A 25,319-nucleotide genomic window follows, 5' to 3' on the forward strand; every position below is an offset into this window, starting at 1 on the left:
GCTGGTAGACATCGCGGTTGGAATTATCAAAGGTTTGTGACACCTGAGAGACACCGTAGCAACTCCTTTGCATTTGGAAGGGGGGGGACCAGGGAGGATGATTCAACCACTTGCCATTGCCACCATGTGACTGTGCTAAAACAAGTCACAATAAGATGTTTTTCAGTGTTAAGTTTGTTGAAATTTGACAATTTATCACCTGGCTTGGCAATAGTGGGTCGATTAGAAAAGAGTTTTTATTAATCTGGGATCCAACCCTATAATTAAAAAGTGGAATATCTGAGTTTCATAATGACGCCAAACATTATACAAAGGGATTTCCCCAGACTTACAGCAGCCAAAGAAATATGGTCAATTGTGAAGAACATATCTTACAGAAATTAAAGGTTATAAGACAAGAATTGTAATTTTTAGGTCAATTATTAAAATTATATGCTCACCGCCATTGTTAGATGGCATCTTTATGGACTAATTTTTGCATATATCAATTATGAAAAAATTAAAAATATGTATTTTTTTTGCCAATTTTGCTCATCCCCATTTATTTGGCCATCAAGGGCCACATAAACACACATGTAAACAAAGATATGTAATTAAATCTATTTACATTTACTCTCATATGTCCACATTTCAATATAAACATGCTCACATTTGCAAAAAAAACTATTTAATAATCAATGTTAATTTAATAATTTAATGATTATGGCATCAAGAATTGTTTTCTCTCAGTATTATATGTTGTGAATGTTCTCAAAGAAATAAAGTTCAGAGAAAAAATGTGAAAAAAATAATTGTCTGCAGGAACGTGTTTGTGTCACGTGATTTCCACGTTGCAGTGTAGTCGCTTGTCTATGGAGGACGCTGGTGTCCACGCCCACTACATCTCGCGGGTTTTTTTTTTCTTCCCCTTCCCGCGAGGCTCGAGCTGCTTGCCGCGCGACTCGGTTGGATGCTAGGTAGCTGTCGTAATATATTTTGAAACAAAAGTAGAAGCTGTAAGCCGCCAACATGGCGAAGCAAAGCTCTATCTTCAAGTTCTTCACCAAGTCTCCGCCGCCTGCGTCCAACAACAAGCCGAAGCCGAGCCCTTCTCCGGCCGAGGCGGACCTGCCTTCCTCGGTGCAGAAGTCCAACTCGTCCCCTAAAGAAGAAGCCAAGCAGACGGAGCAGCCGGAGTCGTCCAAACCCAACAAACTTAAACAGAAAAACAACTCAAAGTCTTCGAGCAGCAAAGGGTTCAAGAAGCTGTTCGACGGCGCTAAAGCCCCGGCGACAGAAAACAGCAGGTTAGTTTTCGGGAGCCGTGTAATTCCTGGAGTTTAACTTTGTGACAATTGGCTCTGCAAGCCTCAATGAAATGTTCTGCTTTTAGTTATTTTTCAGGTATGAAACCAGTCCTACATCTCATTCTTTGAGTTAGTTAGGTATCAGATCACCATGTAATAATAAAGACTAGTTAGCATGTTGTTGTACCACTAATGTTAAAATATAACAAACAGGGTACATCTCTTCCTCAAAAAGCAGCTTTGTCATTTCAGTAAAATAGATGTTTTGTGGCAAGTTTTACTTCCCACATCTTACAATTTTAACATTGAGTTCAGCTGTCTTATTTGTAGCCATTTAAATAAATTACAGGCCATAAAAATAAAGACTAAATAAGGTTAGTGCTCTAGTGAAGCTGTTATTTTAGTTTTGTCGTAGAGGCGTGCTTTGCTTCCATTTCCAACGATTAAAAGATCAATTTTATTGCTTAAATATTACAGCCACATTGCTTTTTTGTGTTCTTGTAGTTTGTGTTCAATAGTGCAGTCAACTAATGGTTTATGATGGACTATAAATAATAAAAATCAGATTTGACTTTCTTAGGTGAATTTAATAGTTGAAGCTTTAAAGCTAGCAGCACTAGTTCAGAATCTGTCTCCTATAGCTAAGACGACTTTCTCTGTGTTTGTCACATGGTGGGTGAGATAAATGACCAACTATATAGATGAGTATAATAATGTCAAATGACTGTGTTAGTCAGTGCTTAACTAAAGAATAAGATTCTTCTAAATGTCTGTCTCTCACAGTCTTGTGCTTGTTTGTTTTTTATCCATTTTTTTTAGTAACTCCACCTTGTTCAGTGCTGGTGACCTTGTGTGGGCAAAACTGGAAGGACACCCCTGGTGGCCTTGCATGGTCGTACCCCAACCTCTGACTGGCCAGCAGACGAGGAAGTGTGGTCGGGATCAACGCATACATGTGCATTTTTTTGACAAACCTCCTACAAGAGGGTGGGTCAGCACCAAATATGTCAGAGCCTATCAAGGTTGGTAGAGTTATTAGACATAATCAGAATATAACTCAGTCTGATGGTTGTTAAGCTGTTTTGGGAATATTTTGTGTTCTGTCTGGAGAGTAAGATGAGTTATGTCTGGTCTGCAGGCTCTGACAGTAGTGATGTAAAACCTGGAGGAGTGTTCTTCAGTGGCAAACCTGTGATTCGCCGTGCAATGGAGCTCGCTGATGGACTTGTTTTTGACAGTCCTGAAAAAAGGTTGAAAATACCAATCTGCATGGATCCATCTGATGAGGAGGAAGAAGATGAGGAGGAAATGGAGGTAATATTTTGTCTTTGTCAGCAATAATAACTAGGGCTGTCAAGTGGTTAATATTTTTAATCAGCTTAATCACAACGTAGCTGTGAAGTAATCACGATTAATCTTAAATTTAATATACATTTCTATTGCAAACTGATAAAATAAATTACTTGAGTTATTAATTAGTTTTTAATGTTTTTATTTAGAGAACAAAATTGATGCTTAGACATGATTTTTTGAATAGAAAACAGGACTTAAAAAAATGCTCTAAACATATTTGAGTCAGTTAAATTTTGTGCAAAAATAATTTTAATTTATTTAATTAATTTATTCATTTCATATAAAAATAAAAATTTTATACACAGAGAAAAAAAAAATCACTTAAAATGAAAGGAGGCAGAAAGAAGAAAAAAAAATCTTATATCTGCCCCTTTTTTCCAAAATTAACTTCAGACAATAATAACACTAAAAAAGAGGTTAAATCAAGAATTCAAAGATTTTCATTCCAAATGAGTACTTCATGAGGAATGAAAGATGGATGCTAACATCACAGTTGTCAGCAAAACATAAATAAATAAAGTAAAATAAGCCATGAGAAGACAAAAATACAAAAAAGCTGTACATAATGTGTTACACATTGAGTTTTTTAAATTTATTTATTTTATTTAACCTTTATTTATCCAGATAAACAGTTTGAGAACCACTTCTCATTTACAAACATGACCTGGCATGCACTGAGTGCATTGCAATATACAAACCTACATATTCAGCCATAGTAAAGTGATTGTAAATTTTAATCACCATTAAAAATTTAAATCTTTGCCCAGCACTAAAATTAATAAATATGAGTTAACTTGATTAATTTCACAGCCCTAATAAAAATACGTGTTGTGTTTTTTGACTATAGGTGAGTTAGTAATGGAGATTACACATTTTAAAAACTTTCTCAATTTTACTTGCAGCTTGGCGAATCAAGTGTAACAGATGAAGATGTCAGTGATGTAGATGAAAAGAAAAACAAGGAAGTGAAACCGTCTAAAGTCAGTCGACAATCGACGCGCTCTTCAAAGGATGAAGCGAGCAAAGCCAAGCGACGGCGCATCGTAGTGGCCTCCGATAGCGACGAATCAGACGAGGAGTTCAAACCGGAACACGCTGCGTCCAGCAGTGAGGATGAAGGCGAAGGGGGGACGGTGAGCAGTGCTGAGGAAGAGAAGGAGAGCAGCCAAGAGTCAGAAGCAGAAAGCCCGGTCAAACCCCTAAAGCGGAAACGTCCTGCGGGGAAGCCTGTAAATATGAAACCAAAGAAAGCGGTTGTCCAGTCCGCTGCACCTGTACGAGCGGTCACCGCTGATACAAAGTCCCGCTTATTAGCGTTCTCCGCTCCTGATAACTTTGAGAGCCAAACAGAAGGAGCGGGGTCCGCCGGAGGTGCAACGATTTGGGATCACGAGAAGCTGGAGTGGTTACAGGACGGCAAGAGGAAAGACCGAAAAAGGCGACGGCAGACCGACGACGACCATGATCCCACCACGTTGTACGTTCCCGAAGACTTTCTGAACAAAATCACTCCCGGTATACGTCGCTGGTGGCAACTCAAATCCGAGATGTTCGATACTGTCATTTTCTACAAGGTGGGCAAGTTTTACGAGCTCTACCACATGGATGCCGTCATCGGCGTCAACGAGCTGGGCCTGACTTTCATGAAGGGGTCCTGGGCGCACTCGGGCTTCCCGGAGATCGGATTTGCTCGTTTCTCAGACGTGCTGGTTCAGAAAGGATACAAGGTGGCCCGCGTGGAGCAGACCGAGACCCCTGAGATGATGGAAGCCCGCTGCAAGACCATGGTGAAACCCACCAAGTTCGACCGCGTAGTGAAAAGAGAAGTGTGCCGAATTATCACGCGCGGCACCCAAACCTACAGCGTGCTGGACGGCGCTCCCTCAGAGAGTCAGAGCAAGTTCCTTCTCAGTCTGAAAGAAAAGGCCGAGGACGAAAGCTCCGGCCGGCGCCGCACTTACGGCGTCTGCTTCGTGGACACGTCTGTGGGGTACTTCCACGTCGGCCAGTTCTCGGACGACCGCCACTGCTCGCGCCTGCGCACCCTGGTATCGCACTTCTCTCCGGCCGAGGTGCTTTTCGAAAAGGGCAACCCGTCCGTGGAGACACGGAAAATACTCAAGGCGTCTCTGTCCTCGGCGCTGCAGGAAGCCCTGAATGCGGGAACCCAGTTCTGGGACGCTCAGAAAACTCTTAAAAACCTGTCGGAGGAGAATTATTTTGCAGAGATGCCTGGAGAGGAGCGGAGCCCTGGCAGCAGTTTCCTCCCCGCTGTCCTGAGGCAGATGACCTCTGAAAGTGACTCCCTGTGCTTGACGCCCAGAGAAGGCTATGAGCTGGCTCTCTCAGCTTTGGGCGGATGCATTTTCTACCTGAAGAAATGTCTGATAGATAAAGAGCTGCTGTCTATGGCTAACTTTGAAGAATACGTCCCTGTTGATGTGGAGCTGGAGAGCGCAACCGGACCCGGCAGTTTTTTTGCTCAGACTCGTCAGCGTATGGTTCTGGATGGAGTGACGCTGGCAAACTTGGAGATCTTTCAGAATGGGTCCGGGGGAACCGAGGGGACGCTGCTGGAGCGTTTGGACACTTGTTCCACTCCTTTCGGCAAGAGGCTCCTGAAGCAGTGGCTCTGCGCTCCGCTGTGTAACCCCACATCCATCGAGGACCGACTGGACGCAGTGGAGGACCTGATGGGAGCTCAGGCTCAAGCAGCCGAAGTCTCGGATCTGCTGAAGAAGCTTCCGGATCTGGAGCGGCTGCTGAGTAAAATCCACAGCATCGGGACTCCGTTGAAGGGCCAGGACCACCCCGACAGCAGAGCGGTTCTCTACGAGGACGTCACCTACAGCAAACGCAAGATCGCGGACTTCCTCTCCGCGCTGGAAGGTTTCAAAACCATGCAGGAGATCGTTTCCATCTTCGCCACGGTTTCGGGCGAGTTTCGTTCCAAGTTGCTCCTTCAAGTTGTCAGCATGAAGACAGAAAAGGACGGCCTCTTTCCCGACCTCTCAGCGGAACTCAAGCGCTGGGAGACTGCTTTCGATCACCAGAAAGCCCGCTCTACCGGCGTCATAACCCCCAAAGCTGGGTTTGACCCCGAGTACGACCAGGCTCTGGCAGGAATCAAGAGCTGCGAGCGAGAGCTGCAGGATTACCTGGACAGGCAGAAGAAGCGCCTCGGCTGTAAGAGCATGGCCTTCTGGGGAACGGGACGGAACCGCTTTCAGATGGAAGTTCCCGACAGCGTCTCGGAGCGGAACATCCCCGAGGAGTACGAAGTGAAGTCGACAAAGAAAGGCTGCAAGCGTTACGTAACGAAGGAGTCTGAGCGTCTGTTCTCTGAGCTCCAAGGCTTTGAGGAGAAGAGGGACGCTGCACTGAAGGACTGCATGAGGAGGCTCTTCTACAACTTCGACAAGAACTACAAAGACTGGAAGACGGGAGTGGAGTGCATGGCTGTGCTGGGTAAGATTATTATTATTATTCATATTAATCTCTGTCCTTTCAGCTGAACTTTCTTTTTTAGCTTTTCAGTAGGGCTGGGTATCATGATCGATTCTCAATCAGTTCTGAATCGATTCATCACGATTCAATTCAATTGATCTGCTCTTAAATAATGAAAATGGTTCATGTGTTGCAAAATACAATATCACTATTTTTTCTCTTCAGAATAAACAGGTTTTAAGGACAAACTTTTCTATTAAACCAATTAATCTTGAAGGAAAACTGTCAAGTTTAAAAGGTTTTGAATTAAAAAGGAGTTGCAGGTGACTGTGTTGTTGGAGGAATTCATTTTTAGGTAATTAATAATTTTCTTGATAAATAAGAAATGACAGAATAAGGTTAAAGGAGAAGAAATAATATAAATAAACTTCTGCCCACTCCTTTTTGAGTGTATGAAAACTGTACATTTTTAATGTTTCTGTTACCTTCTGTTATGTTTAATATATAACTTATTAAAACTTGTTACTTATTAAAACAAATAATACAGCGACAACATTTCATCAGTGGATTTCGTTAAGACGTTTCTTAAAGTTTAAATATAGTAATATTGGTAACAAAATTTTGTCAGAATGTCATCTCTCACACATTTCTACATGCTGTTGAGAACAGTTTCAGTCAGACGTTTACATACAGTGGTTTGGTTCGAGCGCCTAACGAGCTGCTCGTCAAACCCTGCTTCGTTTTCGCCACCACATAGGAGCACAAATCTTTGCAAATAAAAGTCACCATGGTCTCTGTTGTCTTTAAGGTCAGCTGAGAATCAGCTGTAACATTAGTGATTCCTTAGTTACTTTTGTTTTGCTCCGGACAACTTATCGAAAGCTAATGTTTGCACTGAGCGTCAACTAGATGTAAACATACGGCAAGCCAGGAGTGACAAAATATAAAAACGCGTTTCAGACGCGCTCACAAGACGCCACGAGGAAGAATCGATCTCATGCCCCGTGAATGGATTTTCCCAAATTTAAAGGAAATCAATCCAAGATCGATTTAATCGATTTTTTTTTAATCCAGCCCTACTTTTGAACGCTATATGCTAGTTTAGATTCTCAGATCTACCACTAAGCCATCCCTCAACCACAAAAAACAAAAACATAATTTTGGGTTAAAGAGTTACAAGTAAAATGTTTGTTTATTTATTTATTTTATTTTATTTTTCGCTTCCTAGATGTCCTGTTGGCTTTGTCACGCTACAGTCAGGGTGGAGACGGGCCGATGGCCAGGCCGCAGGTGGTGCTGCCGGAGGATGACGGCCAGGTCGTGCCCTTCGTTAGCCTAACCGGATCCCGTCACCCCTGTGTCACAAAGACGTTTTTCGGTGACGACTTCATTCCCAACGACGTCTTCATTGGCTGTCCTGGAAACAGTGAAAGCGACGAGGTGGAAGGTTGTGCCTCGTGTGTTCTGGTCACAGGACCCAACATGGGCGGCAAGTCGACCCTCATGCGACAAGTGAGTCTCATGTGAGCCATCATATCGAAATGACGATTAAGTCAAATTTGGTTAAAATGACCTAATTACATTTTCAGATTCCTGATTTAAAAGCTTCATTTTGATACCTGGATCATTCTTTCATAAGCTTATCCAGAGATATGACTTAATTTGTCTTGTTGGTTACAAAAATACATTACTGTTTGGTCTAAATCCTAATTTTATGTGAATTTTTTGAGTAATTTTTTTTGTCAATATAAAGAGAAAACCTCAAACAGTATTTGTGTATTAAGACTTCCCAGTTGGAGGAAAGAAAAAATCATTTCTAGCTCACAGGAAAAAATTCAAAAAATGTTGAGGTGTTTTTCCTCACAATCTTATATTTTTTTTGTTACTGCTCAAAAAATGCTTCAAAATTTGTTATATTTTTAAAGGATTATATTTAGATAGTTCATTCAAATGATTCATTGATAAGGCATTACCGTATTTTTCGGACTATAAGCCATTTAAAAAAAAAAACAAAAACCTGCGAACACTAACATATAAGCCGCACCCCCAACATAAAAAAAAAGACAACAAACCAGTACACCCAAAATTGTCGTCAAAAAAGTGAAATCAACATCAAAACATAAAAAGCAAACCTTTAGGAATTAAAGTTCGGAGGAATACGGTTCGTTTAACTGACCTTATTTTGGTAGTTTTCTTTAACAGTTTCTGGTCCAACAAAACGTCTCATTCATCGTCCTCCGGCGCACTGAAACCATCGAAGTCCTCCTCTTCAATGTCGGAGTTAAACAAGCTGAGAAAAGCTGCGTCACACAGCGGTATCTGTTGTCCTCCCGGGGTAATGCTGGCTCTGAAGCTGTGGTGTCGTCTTCATGTTGCAGTCCAGCCTTTCAGAACCCACTGGTGATGGTGGACTCATTCACTCTGCTCCACGCTGTTAGGATCCACTGGCAGACATCAGGAAATGACGCTCTTCACATTTGGCCAGTTTTTGTGAATGATTTATCCCCGTCACTCATCCAAGCCTCCCATTCAGCCCTGAGTGCTGCTTTAAATGCACGATYCACACYGAYGTCCAGGGGTTGCAAAAACTTTGTTGTACCTCCAGGAACAACAGCAGGAATTGAGTTTGTTTTCTTGATGGCTGCTTTCAACGAATCCGTGATGTGGGCCCACATACTGTCCAATATTGTGTCTGTCGAAGATCCGTCGTGTCGTGTCTGCTACTAGCTAAAACAAAATGGCGCTACACATCCGGCTATGGTCGCTCGGCTGTCGACCGGTCGACGCGCCGTCACGTGATTGTTCTGCGTTTGTTTTCGCACTGACCTTTCATAGTACCCCCGAGAAACCCCAGTCTAGCTGCTGGGAAAGCCCTCCTGCTCCAGCATACGTCACTGCATGGGATTCCTTCCCCGGGGAGTGCAATGCGGGAAAAAAAAAGTCAGCAGCTCTTCACTCGATGTTTATCCACAAACTGGTCCTGGATTAAGCTCCAAAGTTTTTATCAGTCAGATTCCACCGTGAAAAATGTCTGTTTTATCCCCTTTTATGAGTTTTTGGCCATTGACTATCTTTAAATCGCTGCTTCCTGGAACAACAGTCGGCTCTGGAAGCGATCGCTTTTTTCTTCATTTTTTTTTCCTGTCTTTTTTTGAAGCGAGTGGTTGAAGCAAATGCAGCATAAGAGCCCCCTGGTAGCTGAAGAAAAAAATCCACCTATAAGCCGCACCGGACTATAAGCCACATGGTTCAAAGTTCAGGAAAAAAGTCGCGGCTTATAGTCCGAAAAATACGATAATTCATTATATTTTGACAAAATGCAATTTTTGCACACGTTTTAAATCAAAACCCTATATGTGAGCCATCACATCAAAATGAGGATTAAGTCTAAAAGTGGAACATGGAGAAAAAGGTAGATATAGGGTTTTGATTAAAACGTCTGCAAAAATTGCATTTTGTCCAAACATAATGAATTAAAGCCTTTTCAATGTTTGAATGAATTGTCTGAAATATAATCCTAAAAAAAAATTTTGAAGCATTTTTTTTAACAGTAGCAACAAAAACCCTGATTTTGAGGAAAAACGCCTTAATATTTTGAAATTTTCCCTGTGAGCTAGAAATGTTTTGGTTTCTTTCCAACTGGGAAATCTTAATATACAAATAATATTTGAGGTTTTCTCTTTATATTAACATAAAAAATTACTCAATAAATTTCCATGAAAATAGGATTCAGATCAAACAGTAATGTGTTATCATAACAAACAAGACAAAATAAGTCTTATCTCTGGATAAGCTTATATCAGAATGATCCAGTTATCAAAATGAAGCTTTTAAAGCAGGAATCTAAAAATATAGTTGGATCATTTTGACCAAATTTGACTTAATCTTCATTTCGATATGATGGGTCACATAGCTGCCTATTTCTCCACATTTCACTTTTGGACTTCATGGTCGTTTCGATGTGATGGGTCACATATATATTTTTAAATAGTCATTTTGAACCATGCAAGCGCATTAAGACGCCCTGCTTTGTCTCTTTCCTTTAGTGTGGACTTGTGATCATATTGGCTCAGCTGGGATGTTACGTTCCCGCTGAGAGCCTCCGCTTCACACCAGTCGACCGGGTCTTCACCCGGCTGGGAGCCTCGGATCGAATCATGGCTGGTAACATCCCAAACATGTTCACCACACGCTGGTTAGTGATCTTTAGGGCTAACTCTGTGTTCCTGTACCTGCTGCAGGAGAGAGCACCTTCTACGTGGAACTGAGCGAGACCGCCTCCATCTTGCACCACGCCACCAAACATTCCCTCGTGCTCCTCGATGAACTGGGTGGGTATTTATCTCTTGTACTTGTCGTGGTTTGCTGCTGTCGTGGTGCTTTTGTTTTCATGGCCAATCGTTCCAGGAAGGGGCACTGCCACGTACGACGGCACAGCCATCGCCAGCGCTGTTGTGAAGGAGCTCGCGGAGAAGATCTGCTGTCGCACGCTTTTCTCTACGCATTACCACTCCCTGGTGGAGGATTACGCCAACAATCCTGCAGTGCGTTTAGGACACATGGTATGTTTGAATCATTGTAAACGCTGCAGGAAAAATATAACAGCTCTTTTAAACTTTAACAGACGTTTTATTTTCTGCAACAGTTGTGACACCTTGTTTACCTAATGTTTGTGCTTCGTCTTAAATTGACTTCAAAAAATCCTAAAAATGTTGAATTTTATTTTACCAAAACTTGCAGAAAACTGTGAATTTATGTTTCATTGCATTGCAAAGCAACTTTGAGGAAAATGCCAGCGTGTTTTACGTGGCAGGGAGGCCAACGCAAGTGAAAGCTGTAAATTTGAGAGGATGAATTCAGCAGTTGTAGCCACATCTAGATTACAACACAGCTGCATCCCCTGTTCCAGCATCATGTTCACTTCTCTAACCACAACCTGCAACCTCCTGCTTTAAGTTCCTGCTGCTGGAGTAAATGTTACACATAATTCAGTTCAATTAAAAAAATATATTCACTTCATTGAAATAACCATACACAATAGAAAACAAAGAAAATACACAAATAAAACAATGAAACGTAGCAGAAGAAGAATAAATCTTATGTCTGACCCTTTTATCCCCAGAATATATTCAAACAAAACATAATTTGCAAAACAATACTAAATAAAAATAAAAACATCAACATTTTACTTTTCCATAGACCTTCAGAAAACTAGCTTTTATCTGTCTCTTAAATATATACATAGATCTGGCATTTTTAAGATCATCCTCCAGACCGTTCCATAATCCTATACCTTGGATTAAACTATACCCTGGATTAAAGTACATTTTTCTCTCAAGCAAGTATGAAAATATGGCTTCACAAACATTTCCATCCCCTTAAGATAATAACAGCTGTCTCTCTTAACAAAGTTTGCCTGAATGTTGGAAGGTAATATGTTTCTGTGAGCCTTGTACATAAACAGTAAAATATAAACAACCAAATCATAGAATTTCAAAATTTTCAGTTTGCAAAATATTTGATGGATGGTTGTAATCTTTCTTCGCGATAATTCTTACAGCTCTTTGCTGTAAAACAAAAATTGGATTTGTAATTGTTTAGCAAGCTTTACTCCAGACTTTAATACAGTAACTTAAATGAGGAATAATTATTGAATTATACAACACAAGCATAGACTTGTCCTTAAATAAGTCCCTGACTTTACACAGTACTCCAATAGATTTAGATATTTTTGTTCTTAAATAATGTATGTGAGGTCTCCATGTCATCAATGACACCATAAAATCAACAGTTGTCTTCCTATTACTAAATATCGTATAATTTGTTTTATCCATATTTAATGACAATTTGTTTTGTTGAAACCAATTTAGTCTTTTCTCAAATTCTTTCTGTACCGACTCAAACATGTTTTCTATATCTTTACCTAAACAAAAAATGTATCGTCAGCAAATAAAACACATTTACTAAGTCGATTAACATATAAAATTATCTCGTAAAGACCAAGAGATCTACTTGTGAATTGCATTTGATTATTTATTATTTCTTTGTTCTGTTTTTTATTCCGATCGGTCTGGTAATTTTGAGTTTTAACCTCGGTTCCTTTCAGGCCTGCATGGTGGAGAACGAATGCGAGGACCCGAGCCAGGAGACCATCACGTTCCTCTACAAGTTCATCACCGGCGCCTGTCCAAAGAGCTACGGGTTCAACGCCGCGCGACTCGCCAACTTACCCGAGGTGGTGATCCAGTCGGGACACAGAAAGGCCCGAGAGTTCGAGAGAAGCACCGTCAGCCTCCGATTATTCAAGTACGGGTTTATATTTATACACCGCAGATCTCACATGGCTTTAATGCTAACATCTGCTCATTGTGCCTTCATGTTCTTACAGGAAGCTCTGTCAGTTTGCTGAGGATCCCACTGCGGACACTGCTCACTTCACTCCACTTGTTCAACTCCTCAACACCCTTTAACTTGTAAACAAACCTTACTGTTGTTTTCTGTTCGTTAGGCACCTGGTGAGGAAGAAAAACACTACTGAAATGATCTAATAAAGTTTATTTTTTAAAAATGACAATGTTTCATCTAGGAAATTAAACCCTTTTTTTTAATTCACACTAGCGCCTACATAACGGTTATTGAATACTTCACAATATATTAAGTCTAGATGTTATGATACATGCATACATTTCAGTCTGTATGAGAACCCACAATCACCAGTACACATGAACGGGGAGGGGGGCAGCAATGAAACCATTAAGCGCTGTATAGATACTTGTCTCAGCTTCTGTAGAGTAAAAGCTGTTTAAATTCTCCAGCAACATTGGCAAATTAAAAAAAAAATCAAAAAAGGAATTATGCTTTCAAGATTTGTTACTTTTCTTTTTGCAAATATAAATCACGTCTGGCATCAAAAGGGGGTAAAAAAAAAACGTAAAAGACTACAAAGCAGCAATTATGCTTCATAACGAACGCACTTAATTTTAAAACGAGACCAGATGTAAACAGTTTAATTTAGGAGAAATGACCCTTAAATCAAATGTGTAAAACTCCAACAGCAATGACTTTATTTTACAACGTGATAATGACACAGGATGTGTTGTAAATTGTCATGGTTTCAAAGTAGGGAAAAAAAATGCAAGTTTATCACTTTATGACAAACCCAACTTTAAAAAATAAAACACAATATGCATAGAATATGTAAACTGGACTGTTATAGCATAACTGACACGTTTTAAACATGAGCTATCCAAGTCTTGTCAAAAAAAGAAAAAAAAAGTCAACATTGCTGGAGAAAATATTTAGTGTTTTCCTCTCTTTTCTCTGAGCTCTTTCACAGAAAGAAGTTAGATTACTGCGACTTGAGTATAATTACAGCAATTCTGGGTAAATAACAAAAAAAATTAACACACTGAATAAAATAAAGACATTCAAGTACATTAAGATTTTCGCATGAAAATACAAAACTACACAAAAAGCATTAAAATCAAATCGGAACAGTTTCGAGGGAAAACGAACAGAAAAAGCTGAAGTGCTAAGTCGTTCTTCCGCCACACGGATCTGAGCACATCAGATGCTCTGTGATGGAAGCATTGTTGGATTTGGGGCTTTTTTTCCCCCCTCTGATGAAAACGGCGGTGCCTCCGCTGGATAAGTGTCCACATCGGACCTGTACATAACTGCGGTGTCTTGTTCTGGTGCTGCTTTGAAGATGAGCTTCGGTGGTTTTTCTTCCGTCTCGCTTCTTGTCACTTAATGACGAACCCACACAAACCCCGAGTCAAACGCTCTCCATCACTCTTATTTTAGTTTTTCATAGGGAAAAAGGAGGCATCCGTCTTTTTTTTTAATGTCTCCCTTTTAGCATATTCACATCTGAAGTGTTTGTTTTCTTTGTTTTAGTTGCTGTATATGCTCTGCCAAAGAATATTTCAGTTAGGAGGTTCTCCTCTGCTGCACAACTGAAAGTGTTCATTACTGCTAAAGCAGAGGGGCTTGAGGGGCGGGGTCTGGAGCTCAGTTGTGCTGCAGCGTGTTGGACTCTATAGGGGGGGCAGAGTCGTACAGTGTGTCCGTGTCGTGTGTTGGCTCTCCGGCTAACGTGCATGGATTGGACAACGTTCCTGCGCCACAGTCACAGAAGAATCTAGAGAAATGAAAAAGTAACTTTGATTAAACTCCACTAGAACGTGGGAAAAAAAATCGGAAACAGTTTTTAAGATGTGAATTATTTATTTTAAAAAGTGTAAGAACTCATTTTTGCCGATAAACCTGGGTGTGAAAACAAGTATTTACTTATTAGGGCTGCAAACGACATCGTAAATATATCGTCATCACAATATATTGTGCGATATTCATATGGCAAAGGACTGCGTGGAGTGCAATCATTGTTGACTTGTGTAGTTGAAGATGTAATTTTCAAGTCAAAGAGTGTCACGGCAGCAAAAGCTCACACCAGACACAAATGACATGGCCAAAAATGCTAAAGGTCACAAAGCAGGAAGTACAGATTAGAAATGGAAGAAAGGAAAAAAAAAACATTTATATTATTGCTCATATCGTCACTGCTAAATTTTCTAATATCATGCAGCCCTTTTTGCTGACGTAGACTGCCTGACCAAAAAAAAAGTTGCCGGCGAAGAAAGAAAATGTGTCTCACACACACATACTCTAGACCAGTGCTTCCCAAACTTTTTGTCTTCTGACCCACAAAATATCCATGGCAAAAACTTGTGACCCCAAATATTACTGGTCTGAGGACATAAACTTCGTTAATAACCCTAAAAACAGGCTTTTTGACAATTTAAACAGCTTATATACAAATAAAAATACTTAATTTTACTTGTTTTGTGTTTTTGTAATAATTATAGGGAAAATATTACATCAGCAATTATTTTATTACCCTTTAAATTGATTTCTGGAGATTATCCAAGGTGCTTCGTGACCCATGATTGGGTCCCAAGCCCAACTTTGGGAACCAAAGTGCAGTGGTTCCCAAACTTTTCAGCTTTTGACCCACAAAATAGTACAAAACAGTAGCAGAGATCTGTGCCCACAACTATTTTTGGATGATAAACATTTGTATCAGGTCAACTAAACATGGGCATAGTAACAATATTTTTATACTACATTTATCCATTTTAAATATACTAACCTCACTCATTTGTAACMACTAAGRCAWAAATGWAATTAATTCAGAAAATCTTTTCRGGACCCCACTTTGGGTCCTGACCCCAACTTTGGGAAATGCTGCTCTAGCGTACTTCCGTGCAGAGTCGAAGCGGTTCCACCGGACTGGTCCATGCAGAGATTACAACGAAATGGGAGTAAAAATTTGAAGAGCGTCTCATGGAGGAGATTAGAAAACTTTATATTCCTTCATTGACGCATCATAAAGACCTTCAGTGAGCAACAAATTTGTGGGAGGAAACAGCTCAGATCCTGACTAAGTAGTTCTTTTGTTGTTTTAAAGCTAAAATGCAAACTATCTCTTCCTGCTCRTCCTTGACATCCTGACTAAAATTGCGAGAAATTAAAGAATTTGTCAGGCAGTCGGTACGCTCGAGTATAAAGTCTCAAACGTCTGAGTCCATGCGGCTCATGGACCACACACAGTACGCCCGAGTATGTGGGACCCTTAATGTTTCATTGGACCACCTTTAGCTTTGGTTACAGCATGCATTCACAGTGGCATTGTTTAGATAAACTTCTGCAATGACAAGATTTATTTTCATCCAGTGTTGCATTAATTCCGTCACCCAGCTCTTGCATTGATGATGGTAGAGTCTGACCGCTGCACAAAGCCTTCTCCAGCACATCCCAAAGATTCTCAGTGGACTCTGTGGAGCCAACCCATTTGTGAAAACATCTCACGCTCCTTGAACCACTCAACCATTATCATCTTGGAATATATCCGTGCCATCAGGGCATAAAAAAAAAAWAAAAAATCCATTGATGGAATAAACTGGTCATTCAGTACATTCAGCCGACCTCACTTAGACCTGACCAACGGCAGCAACCCCACATCCCCGCACTTAGTTAARCCCAGGTGGACACTTTTTTCTGGCCAGGCAGTGTATTAAAAGGCTAAAAACATTTCTGATGGTACCATCCTTAAAAAAAAAACACTAACCTGTCGTGTCTGATGAACTCCACATCGTGTCCTTGGTGACACTTCTTGATACAGTTCACACAAATGGCATTGCGGTCTGTAGTGTTACAGGTATGACACCTGCAAAAATACAAACTGTATTAATATATTATCGTTGCAGATCATATTATGATCGACATTATTTTAAAAAGTACCTGTAGAAATCGTGCATCGGATAGCTGGTGTAACTTGAAATCTTGTACAGGCACTGACCTCTGCTCACAGCCTTTTCAATGGCGTCTTGATTGTTCAATATTTTATTATCTGAGGGAGACAATGCAGACATTATAAATTCTGCTTTATCGCAGAAAAAAGGATAAAAAAAATACTTTACCTTTCATTGTAACATTGACACCAGATGCAAGAAACAATCCCCCAAAACGATTGTTGAAGATCTGATTGCCTTCTAAAGTCGCTGTAGCGTGGTTGGTGATCTCAATACCTTACAGGAAAGAGAGTACTGTGAGTACTGCGAACTTTTCCCTCATTAACAAGGATTTTATGGAAGGACGTGCACGCCTCATAATTCTCAGTAACGGTTCAGAACAGCTTGTGTGTGCAGGTGTTACAAACCTGCAGCGAAGCCATCAAATATCCTGTTTTTCCTCAGCACGGGGTGACTGTTGGTGCTGATGAGAACACCTGCTTGAGCATTTCTGAAGATGTCGTTCTCTTCTAGCAAACCTAGTGACAAAACAAAGCTGTACTGTCAGAAAAAGCTGCGCTGGAAACTTTATCATTATCTGTTATTTATTTCACATGAATAAACGAGGCAGCTATACCTCTTCCTCCGTTGAATATACAGATCCCACCATCTCTCCCATCGTGGATCTTGTTTCTCCTCAGGGTGGGGTTACTGTCGGTCTTGATCCACACACCGGCCATTGCGTTATCAAAGATCTCATTGTCCTCAATGAGCCCTAAGCCTGAATAAAAAACATTTTGACATTTCTTTCATTAGAGAAAATAGACCATTTCATAGTAAGACATTTATCACAAATGTGCATAGTGAAGCCCAGCTTTCTAGGTCACAGGTCCACCATGTAAACACTGATTTTGCAAATTTAACAAACTCAGAAAACACACATAGCTTAGATATTTATGAAAATTCTCATCTATGATCCTAAAGGAAAGTTTAACACAAATCAGTTTAGAACAATGATTCCCAACCAGGGGTACGTGGAAAAATTTCCAGGTGTGTAAAAAATAAATAAATAAATAAAAATAGGACTAAGATATGTAGGCCCTATGATTTCCACAAGGAAGAAATTGCTGACGGAATCACGGAATTAACACAAAATGGAATCCAGTATAAAACATGGAATCTCGTGGAATTTGCTCATTTGGGTGAGTTTCTGACATATTTTGGACACTGCTGTTTTCTGCACCTGGTTTATTTTATTACTTATTCACTTTCAGGGCAATGTATTTATCTTTATGTTAAAGTTGAAAAACATAAAATGCCTGAGAATTAAACGTTCTAGGGGGTTAAATTATTTAATAATCAGTTGTACATTATAGTTTTGGAGAATCATCATTACGTTTGACAGAGTGGGGTACTAGTGGTATGACAGAATGGCTCAGGAGGTACACAAGTCTAAAAAGGTTGGGAACCACTGGTTTAGAGTAAATACATAGACCCTTCTCAATAAACGCATCAGATTGGCTTGCTTTGCGCATTTGTGATCATTTCTAACTACAAAATAGTCTGTTACAATGAGCTTGTTGACAATGATCAAACAAAGACAATGATTCTGTTTCAGTCTTTTCCCAACATCTCACCTGAGTTGTAAACTAAAATGCCGCCATTCTGACCCCCCCAGATCTTGTTCCGCCTGATCTTAGGATTGCTGCCAGTCCTGTCAACAAGGACACATGAGAGGGGGAGGTGAGACAGAGTCGGTCATTTTAACAGCAGAACTTTAAATACTCCRTGCTAATTATTCATGTATTATCCCACAAACCTTATCTGAACTCCAGAGTACATGTGATTATAGATATCGTTGTCCTCCAGCACACCGTGGCCGTTGTCATAAAAGTAAACCCCAACCTTGTAAATAAAATCAAAGTGATTTCAGACAGTTGATGAGGCTTTTTTGTGATGTGATTAAAWCATGAATTAGATGTGATGTAGTGCTTCATTTTTTATTACCAATAACTAGCTTTAGTCTTACCTGCTTCCCGCTGTGTATCCTGTTCCTCCTCAGTACCGGCGTGCTCCCCGTCGTCACCCACACTCCTGCTAGTGTGTTGCTGTACACTTCGTTCTCCTCGATGACTCCTTGTCCTTTTTCATGCTGAGAATGACAGAAAATGCCACCAATCGTTATTGTTCTAATCGCACCATTAAACGGCGAATAGGTTATGTTTTTTTTTATAGTTACCACGTATATGCCACCATGTTGGCCATCGTGGATCTTGTTGTGCCTCACAATAGGGCAGCTGTTTGTCCTGATCTGGATCCCAGCCAAGGCGTTGCCATAAATGTCGTTTCCTTCAATGAGGCCTCGGCCATCACCAAAAATATAAACGCCGCCTTGGTTGCCGTTATAAATGGCATTACCCCTGTGTTCAAGCAAAAGTTTGAATTTGAAGACATGTGAGGGCAACTTTTCATGAACAATCGGACATTTTTCACTCTCACCGACCTTATGGTGGGATCGCTGTTTGAGGTGATCCACACCCCTGCAAAGTTATTTGCATAGATCTTGTTATCGATGAATTGACCGCGGCCCTTTTCGTGCACATAGATGCCCCCGGTCTGACCGTGATGGATCTCACAATGAACCACTGTGGGATTGGCGTACGCTTTCACTTCGAAGCCAGCTATTCTGTTCCTATGGATGTTGCAGCTCTCAAAGTAACCCTGGAAGGTATGAAGAAACTAAATTACTGTATATCCCGAGAACTGTGTATACAAAATATTAAACAGTTCCCATTTATAGCTAATGATGTCATCGGGGATCTTTCACGAGTATAGACTGATGAACTCACCATGCCGTGATCGAATGTGAAAACCCCTACGTCTCTGCCGTGGTGGATGTGGTTCCGTCTGATAATTGGGTTGCCGTGGTTCTTCACCCAGATACCAGCCAGAGCATTGTTTGAGATTTCATTGTCCTCATATACTCCCTAAACAATAAACAATATTGAAAAATATAAATAACYATTCACATTTTTTAAAATCAAAGTGTGTAGCTTTTAAGGGTGTAACGATACAGAAAATTCACAATTCGGTTCGATATTATTTCGATAAAAATATAAATAAATAAATGTCCATGCCTTTCTTAATTTGTAATTTATTGAAATTAATTATGAATGTTTAACTTCAAAAGTACAGTTTTAAAGCAAATGTTGMTAAAGCAGCAAGTTTCTCAGTGGATCTGTGCTCCACAATACAGCCTAGGTGGAGTAGTCGAACACAGATCCACTGAGCTTCAACACAGAGCATCTTCAGAAGACAAACTGATAAAATAATTTGTTTTAATTTGTATTGTTCAATACACAGTGTGTATTGAATGGTTTGATACAGATCCAAGTATTGTTGCACCCCTAGTAGCTTTATATTCAAATTTCAGCATCTGTGGAAACAACTGACCTAATAATAAACATAAAMAAAGCCGTCATATACATCTAAGTGGTAATTTAATACAAGTATTACCTGTGCATGGTCGGTGATGTAAAGACCAACGTTTTCACAGTCACTGATGTTGCAGTGCTTGATTGTGGGACAAGCACCCTGTCCACTGACGCAGACAGCTGACCCCACTGAAACAGGGAGAATAAAGAAGTGTTACAACAGGAGCATGCTTTCTTGGCTCATCAAGTTTTACTACAACACATCAAAAGTATCTTCCAATCCAAATGAAGGTCGGGGATTACTAAAGTAGACAAAAAAGGGGCACAGGTGACCTGTACATGTGCTGCGTATGATGCAGTGGTCGATGATAGGGCTGCAGTTGACCGTGATCTCCAAGCAGTGGTGTGCATTGTGGTGCTGAGCAGATTTATCATCAGGATTGAACTACAGCAGAGACAGTTATCAACATGTTAACACTTAAAATCTCATCTATCCACCAAAGTCATAAGAAAAGTTGTGTGCACGATCCATGCAGCTTCTTACCCTGATGGTCATGAACCCAACATAAGCATCTTCTGAGCCTTCCATGAATACAAAAGTAGAATCTCTGGTGTTTTCAATTATAACTTTCTCTGCTACTTTTCCAGGAGCTTTAAAAAGGACACAAATGCTTTAGATTAAACTAAAYAAGTGTAGGATAAAACTGCAATGATGACTTATTACACATTTACCAGCTCCGATCATGGTGATGGGTGATTCGATGTAGATCCATTCATCCGTGTAAATTCCAGAGTGGACGAATATCAAGCCGTCAAAGTGCGGCTCCTGGCCTCCTCCGAGAGCATCCTCGATGGTGTCGTAGTACTGCAGAGAGCAGAGGTTGTGTGGATGACAGGAGCAATAAAACAACAAATATATTATTTTTAATAAATGTTTCAATTTGAACTTACAAACATGTTATCTCTTCCTTTGTATCTGGCAGGATTACTGTAGAAGTGCTCTGCAAAGCCAGGCTTCACATGGGCCCCTTTATACTGCAACAATGAAACAATACATCACAAATAAATAGGAAACACATTATTAATTACACCATATGAACAATGTAACATGAACAATTAATGGCATAACAATTAAAACATATATTTAAACATATCTAATTTGATAGATATGATCAAATGAGTGCAGATGAAGAAAAGAGTTTTAAACTTTCATACCAGCTGCTGAAAACTCTCCTTCCACGGGTTTGGCTGCTCGTATTCTTCTGGATTTATCTGGTAAAACTTTCCTGTCTCGGGGTGCATCATGGGTCGAGTGTACTCAAACACTTCCATGTACAGCCTCTTCCTTAAAATCAAAAGCACATTAACAGTAAATACCCTCCTTCTTCCATTTGTGCTAAAATGGAAAACAATAACAGAGAATTGGTTAAAAAGTTTTTTGAAGCGTTTGATGTTTTTGTTATCAAATTTGTTACTTTAACCTCTGACTCAGTAAATGCATGCTTTTACGTTTAAATTATCCTTTTTCTTCAACGTGACAATTTCATAACCCACAAATAATTCATTTAAATACTAAAACATGAGGAGAAAGGAAGTCAGTCATTTAAAATGAAAGTGGAAGCCGCGAGTTAAAAGAARAACAAGATTATTTCGGTTACATAACAGAGTCCAGATTTTAAAAAAATAACACCAAGAAGTCTCACCAGAGGATGGGGTCATTGGCCAGCTCACTAAAACGTTTGCACACACATGCTGCACGGCACAAGTCCTGCTCTAASAGGTAGGAGAAGATCTTCAGCACCACCTCATCTGGGAGCTTCTCCTGCAGGTACTGTTCTGCTGGAGCTGCTGAGAGGAGAACAAATGTGGAATTAAAGCAGAATTTTGGGACAGAACATGGATTCAAGAAGCATATTTACACCACAATGTCTAAAAACAACTGCACAAAAAGATCCATAAACCATGTTTTATTTCTACATTTAAAGTTTACTGAGTRATATTTGCCATTTGGTGATTTTTGCAAGTTTTTCCTGATCTGCCATCTCAATATTCAGTTACCATTGTAGGGCCCTATAATTTCTGCGATACAGAAAACGCATCGAAAAATTGAAAAAACTTTGTCCGTTTTTTGATAAAGCACTGTAAACAGTGTGTGTGTGTGTGTGTGTGTCCATTACAGAAGTAAATGAGCTTAGATGGCAAGTGTAGGTTTATGATTCTTTATAATGTTAAGTTAAATTCCAAAACATTTTTATCTTACAAAAGATAACTATCATGTGGGATTCTATGTTTTACACATAAAGACTGGTTTTTTCTAAGTAAATACTTTTAAACATCTTTCAAAAACAATTTAATGTTCTACTGAACCACAGCTATTTGTTAAATTAGTGAAAGTTAAATTACATTATTATTTTTTTATTTCTGTCGCTATTTATTTGTTTAATTATTGTTCAGACAGTTCCTAATGACACACTTTTAAAGGTTAATAAATATGGTTACAATGAAAATGTTGAATTAGGRGAAAAAACGGAAAAAGTGGAATTTAGAAAAATAAAAACAGTATTTGGGAAAAAATATAATGGATTTTATAGGGCACTAATTAAGCCAAACAAACCCCTGCATTGGTGAATGACAGGAAAACAAAGAATCTCCTTAAAATAAAGCAACCACTCTTGTTCTTTATTCTCCCCAAAATAGTTTGTTGAGCAATGTAAGTTTTTAGTTGAACTAAAACACTGAGATATGTGTATTGATGAAAACAAACTGTCCAGAAACAACATTTTTCACCATTTGAACATTAAGATAACACATATGTACAGACGATACATAAACAAATGATTGTGATTATGAAAATAAACAATAATCATAATTACAGACTTTGCAAAAAAAGCCCTCTACACCTGATGCAGTTAAATAAGTTAACTTGCAGCTTTAATTGTATGACAGTTTAATTACACTCATAATTACACCTCAAAACTGATCAAAGCACAATGATAAATGAACTTGTAGTAGCGGTGTATTGTCAAATAAAGGATGCTTTTCTTATTAATTACCTGGTAAATCAGGAGACTTTCCTGAAACTCTCGGACGCTTGGGTCGGTGTCCAAAGTTTTCTGTTGTTGAAGTGGAAGCACCCTGGAGGTTACAAAAAAAAGGGGAAAATATATGTTGAAAATCTTTAACAGTTACTTTGTCGTCTTCACATATTTTTTTTTATATTGATAGTACCTCCATGTTTGTCTTTGTTGGACACACTGTTCTCTTGGGTAGAGACTTTCTTCTAAGTTGGTAGGGACTATTCTGAGCTCCAGGACCAGATTCTTCTGCAACCATATCTGCAGGAATGTCCTCATCTACAGTTAGAGGAAGGATGAAAAATGTCATTTTTGAAGCCAGTGCAAAAGAACAACTTCACAACATCTGACAGATGGGAAACTGGGATTCAGTATTCACACGAGGGTAACAATTAAAACCATGGAAAATATATTGCCTTGTTCAGTACCTGCTTTGTATGGATAAAAAGACGACCACAAATCCCATCAAGAGGGGATTCAATCAACAGAAAATACAATCCCATTAACATCAACTCTCAGCTGAGCCACATCTGTAAGCCTACTCATCATGTTGAGTTAATAGAAACCTATGATGGAAGACGCAAACAAAGTCTGCTTCTTTGGTTGCAAAGATAATTTTCCAACTGCTACAAAAAACCACAGCAAACAGTGCATCACAACCACTTCTCCTTAATTGTAAACGAATAACGTACCCTCCCACCTTATTTGACCAACACAAATATTGTTTAACAACATAAATTATATTCYCCTAATTATAAACATGTCCAGATTCAGTTTGGTAACAGATAGTTATTCTCTGTCACCTTTAGATGAGGAGACATGTGCAGCTGACACTTGAAAAATGTAAAGATGTTTTGTTTCTAGTCTAGCACAAATAACGCTGAATTGGATTCAAATTAAAATTCATCAACAACCTTATGAAATAACCTTATGAAATACATCTAATTCTTACAATAGGTCACGGCAGCTACAAATATTTATTTAGGAGAAGAAAAAAAACTGCTGCCAATAAGCGTTCATATTTCACTACTTGATGTCATACATACACAGCTGCTGTCAGCAGGGCTGTAGAGAAGAAACTATAATCGTATATTATTATTACAAATACATTTAACCAAAATTACAGCATCGCAAAGGTTATGAAGGCAGTGGGGTTTTATTTATTTATTTATTTTAGATCGGGGGCGGGGATAGTGTACAGCAGGACGTAGATGGCTAGCCAAAATATGCTAACAACAACCAACTAGCCCCGGATACAAAAACTTAGCATGCTACGACAACTGGCGAAAGMRCTTATTGTACCCTCCCCTGCCAGTGACTTTAGCAAACCGCTGTCYCACCCCGTTTAATTTCTTGACATGTGCGGTTTTATCGGACAAAAACACTAAAAACTGCAGCAGTACGAGGTCAGACAAGCAAAAGAAAGGCCGTGTCGGGGCATAAAATCAAGCAAAACAAAGCGCGGCCTAAATGCTAAGAAAAAACACCGAAGCCTCGGTGTCTCCTGACTGCAAGGCCCCATTCGAGAACGCCGTCGCCCCATTGTCTAACCGCAACAGCTAACGTCGCTCTATCGTCATGACATCGTATTAACACATAAAAGCTGTCAAGTCGTAACACATACAATCAATTAAACACCTAGCACCAAACTGTTTAACTAGCTCCTCGTTAAAGTAAAAGTCAAATCACCTCTTTCCTGGTGATTCCTCTCCGGCTGCACCGGGCGCGGCCTCGACACTCGCCTGGGTCTTCTGCTAACGTTACTTGCTCTGACGGAGTTCATTTGGGGTGTTGGTAATCTTGAGAAAATGTCGAAGCCTTCACAGCAGAAGAGGCGACGCCGAGCACGCCGTCTATGTYTTTTTCTTCAACATACCACAGTCTGCCATCGTCCGCCGCAGCTGAAGACAAGCGTACCGCCGCGTCTGTTACTGCCGTTCCCCTGCACTGGTCTTACGTCTGGCCCCGTTCCACTGTAGCAGGAGGAGCCATAACAGACGGGACCGTCCGTCAGGGCCTCAGACACATCGCGTCACGTGGTAGGATGGKTATGGCAGGTCGTTGTATCATATAATCAAAACACGCGATCTATCTACTTGTCAAAATTAAAACATAACGAGTCTTATCTAAAACTAAATATTTCTAAAATTGAATTTCAACCTGTAAAAATACTTTTCAATTATTCAGGTATGATTGAGTATGAATTTATACCTTTATAACATTAAAACATAGACAGGATGTGTATCCCAGACATCCATTACTTTCCACTTTCTAAAGAACTGTGAAGTAGGGGAGATGGGGATGCTGCAGCACACTGAATATGTAACAGGATGTGTTTTACAACAGATAAAAACAAACACAAAGAAAAGAAATAGATAAGCAAATTCTTCTGCACCATACTTTACATTTATCTTACTTGAATCTGATATATAT

At 39.8% G+C, this 25,319-nt stretch overlaps 2 protein-coding genes across 3 annotated transcripts; one reads left to right on the plus strand and one right to left on the minus strand.

The window, feature by feature from the left end:
* Window positions 1-894: 894 nt before the first annotated feature.
* msh6 (mutS homolog 6 (E. coli)) lies at window positions 895-12,657 on the plus strand. Its single transcript, XM_014029015.1, has 10 exons — window positions 895-1,286; window positions 2,106-2,308; window positions 2,425-2,600; window positions 3,542-6,107; window positions 7,315-7,598; window positions 10,133-10,250; window positions 10,328-10,417; window positions 10,494-10,648; window positions 12,193-12,392; window positions 12,475-12,657. Exons 1-10 carry the CDS (start codon window positions 1,009-1,011, stop codon window positions 12,554-12,556), a joined length of 4,152 nt encoding a protein of 1,383 aa, XP_013884469.1. The 5' UTR covers window positions 895-1,008; the 3' UTR covers window positions 12,557-12,657.
* LOC106532863 (F-box only protein 11) lies at window positions 12,627-24,920 on the minus strand. Of its 2 annotated transcripts, none has more exons than XM_014029017.1 (22): window positions 24,576-24,920; window positions 23,041-23,165; window positions 22,866-22,947; window positions 21,516-21,657; window positions 21,028-21,157; window positions 20,764-20,847; window positions 20,545-20,677; window positions 20,357-20,463; window positions 20,146-20,257; window positions 19,895-20,001; window positions 19,228-19,365; window positions 18,882-19,099; window positions 18,618-18,798; window positions 18,408-18,530; window positions 18,198-18,283; window positions 18,016-18,092; window positions 17,016-17,159; window positions 16,807-16,917; window positions 16,568-16,675; window positions 16,389-16,497; window positions 16,216-16,314; window positions 12,627-14,229 (listed from the first exon to the last, which is right to left on the minus strand). In XM_014029017.1, the coding sequence occupies exons 1-22, from the start codon at window positions 24,667-24,669 to the stop codon at window positions 14,100-14,102; spliced, it is 2,640 nt and encodes an 879-aa protein (XP_013884471.1). In that variant the 5' UTR covers window positions 24,670-24,920; the 3' UTR covers window positions 12,627-14,099. The 2 variants fall into 2 exon arrangements, with proteins under 2 accessions (XP_013884471.1, XP_013884470.1); XM_014029016.1 differs by having other exon boundaries at window positions 21,516-21,660.
* Window positions 24,921-25,319: the final 399 nt, after the last annotated feature.

This window comes from Austrofundulus limnaeus, unplaced genomic scaffold (assembly GCF_001266775.1).
Source record: "Austrofundulus limnaeus strain Quisiro unplaced genomic scaffold, Austrofundulus_limnaeus-1.0 Scaffold843, whole genome shotgun sequence".
Taxonomy (NCBI): Eukaryota; Metazoa; Chordata; class Actinopteri; order Cyprinodontiformes; family Rivulidae; genus Austrofundulus; species Austrofundulus limnaeus.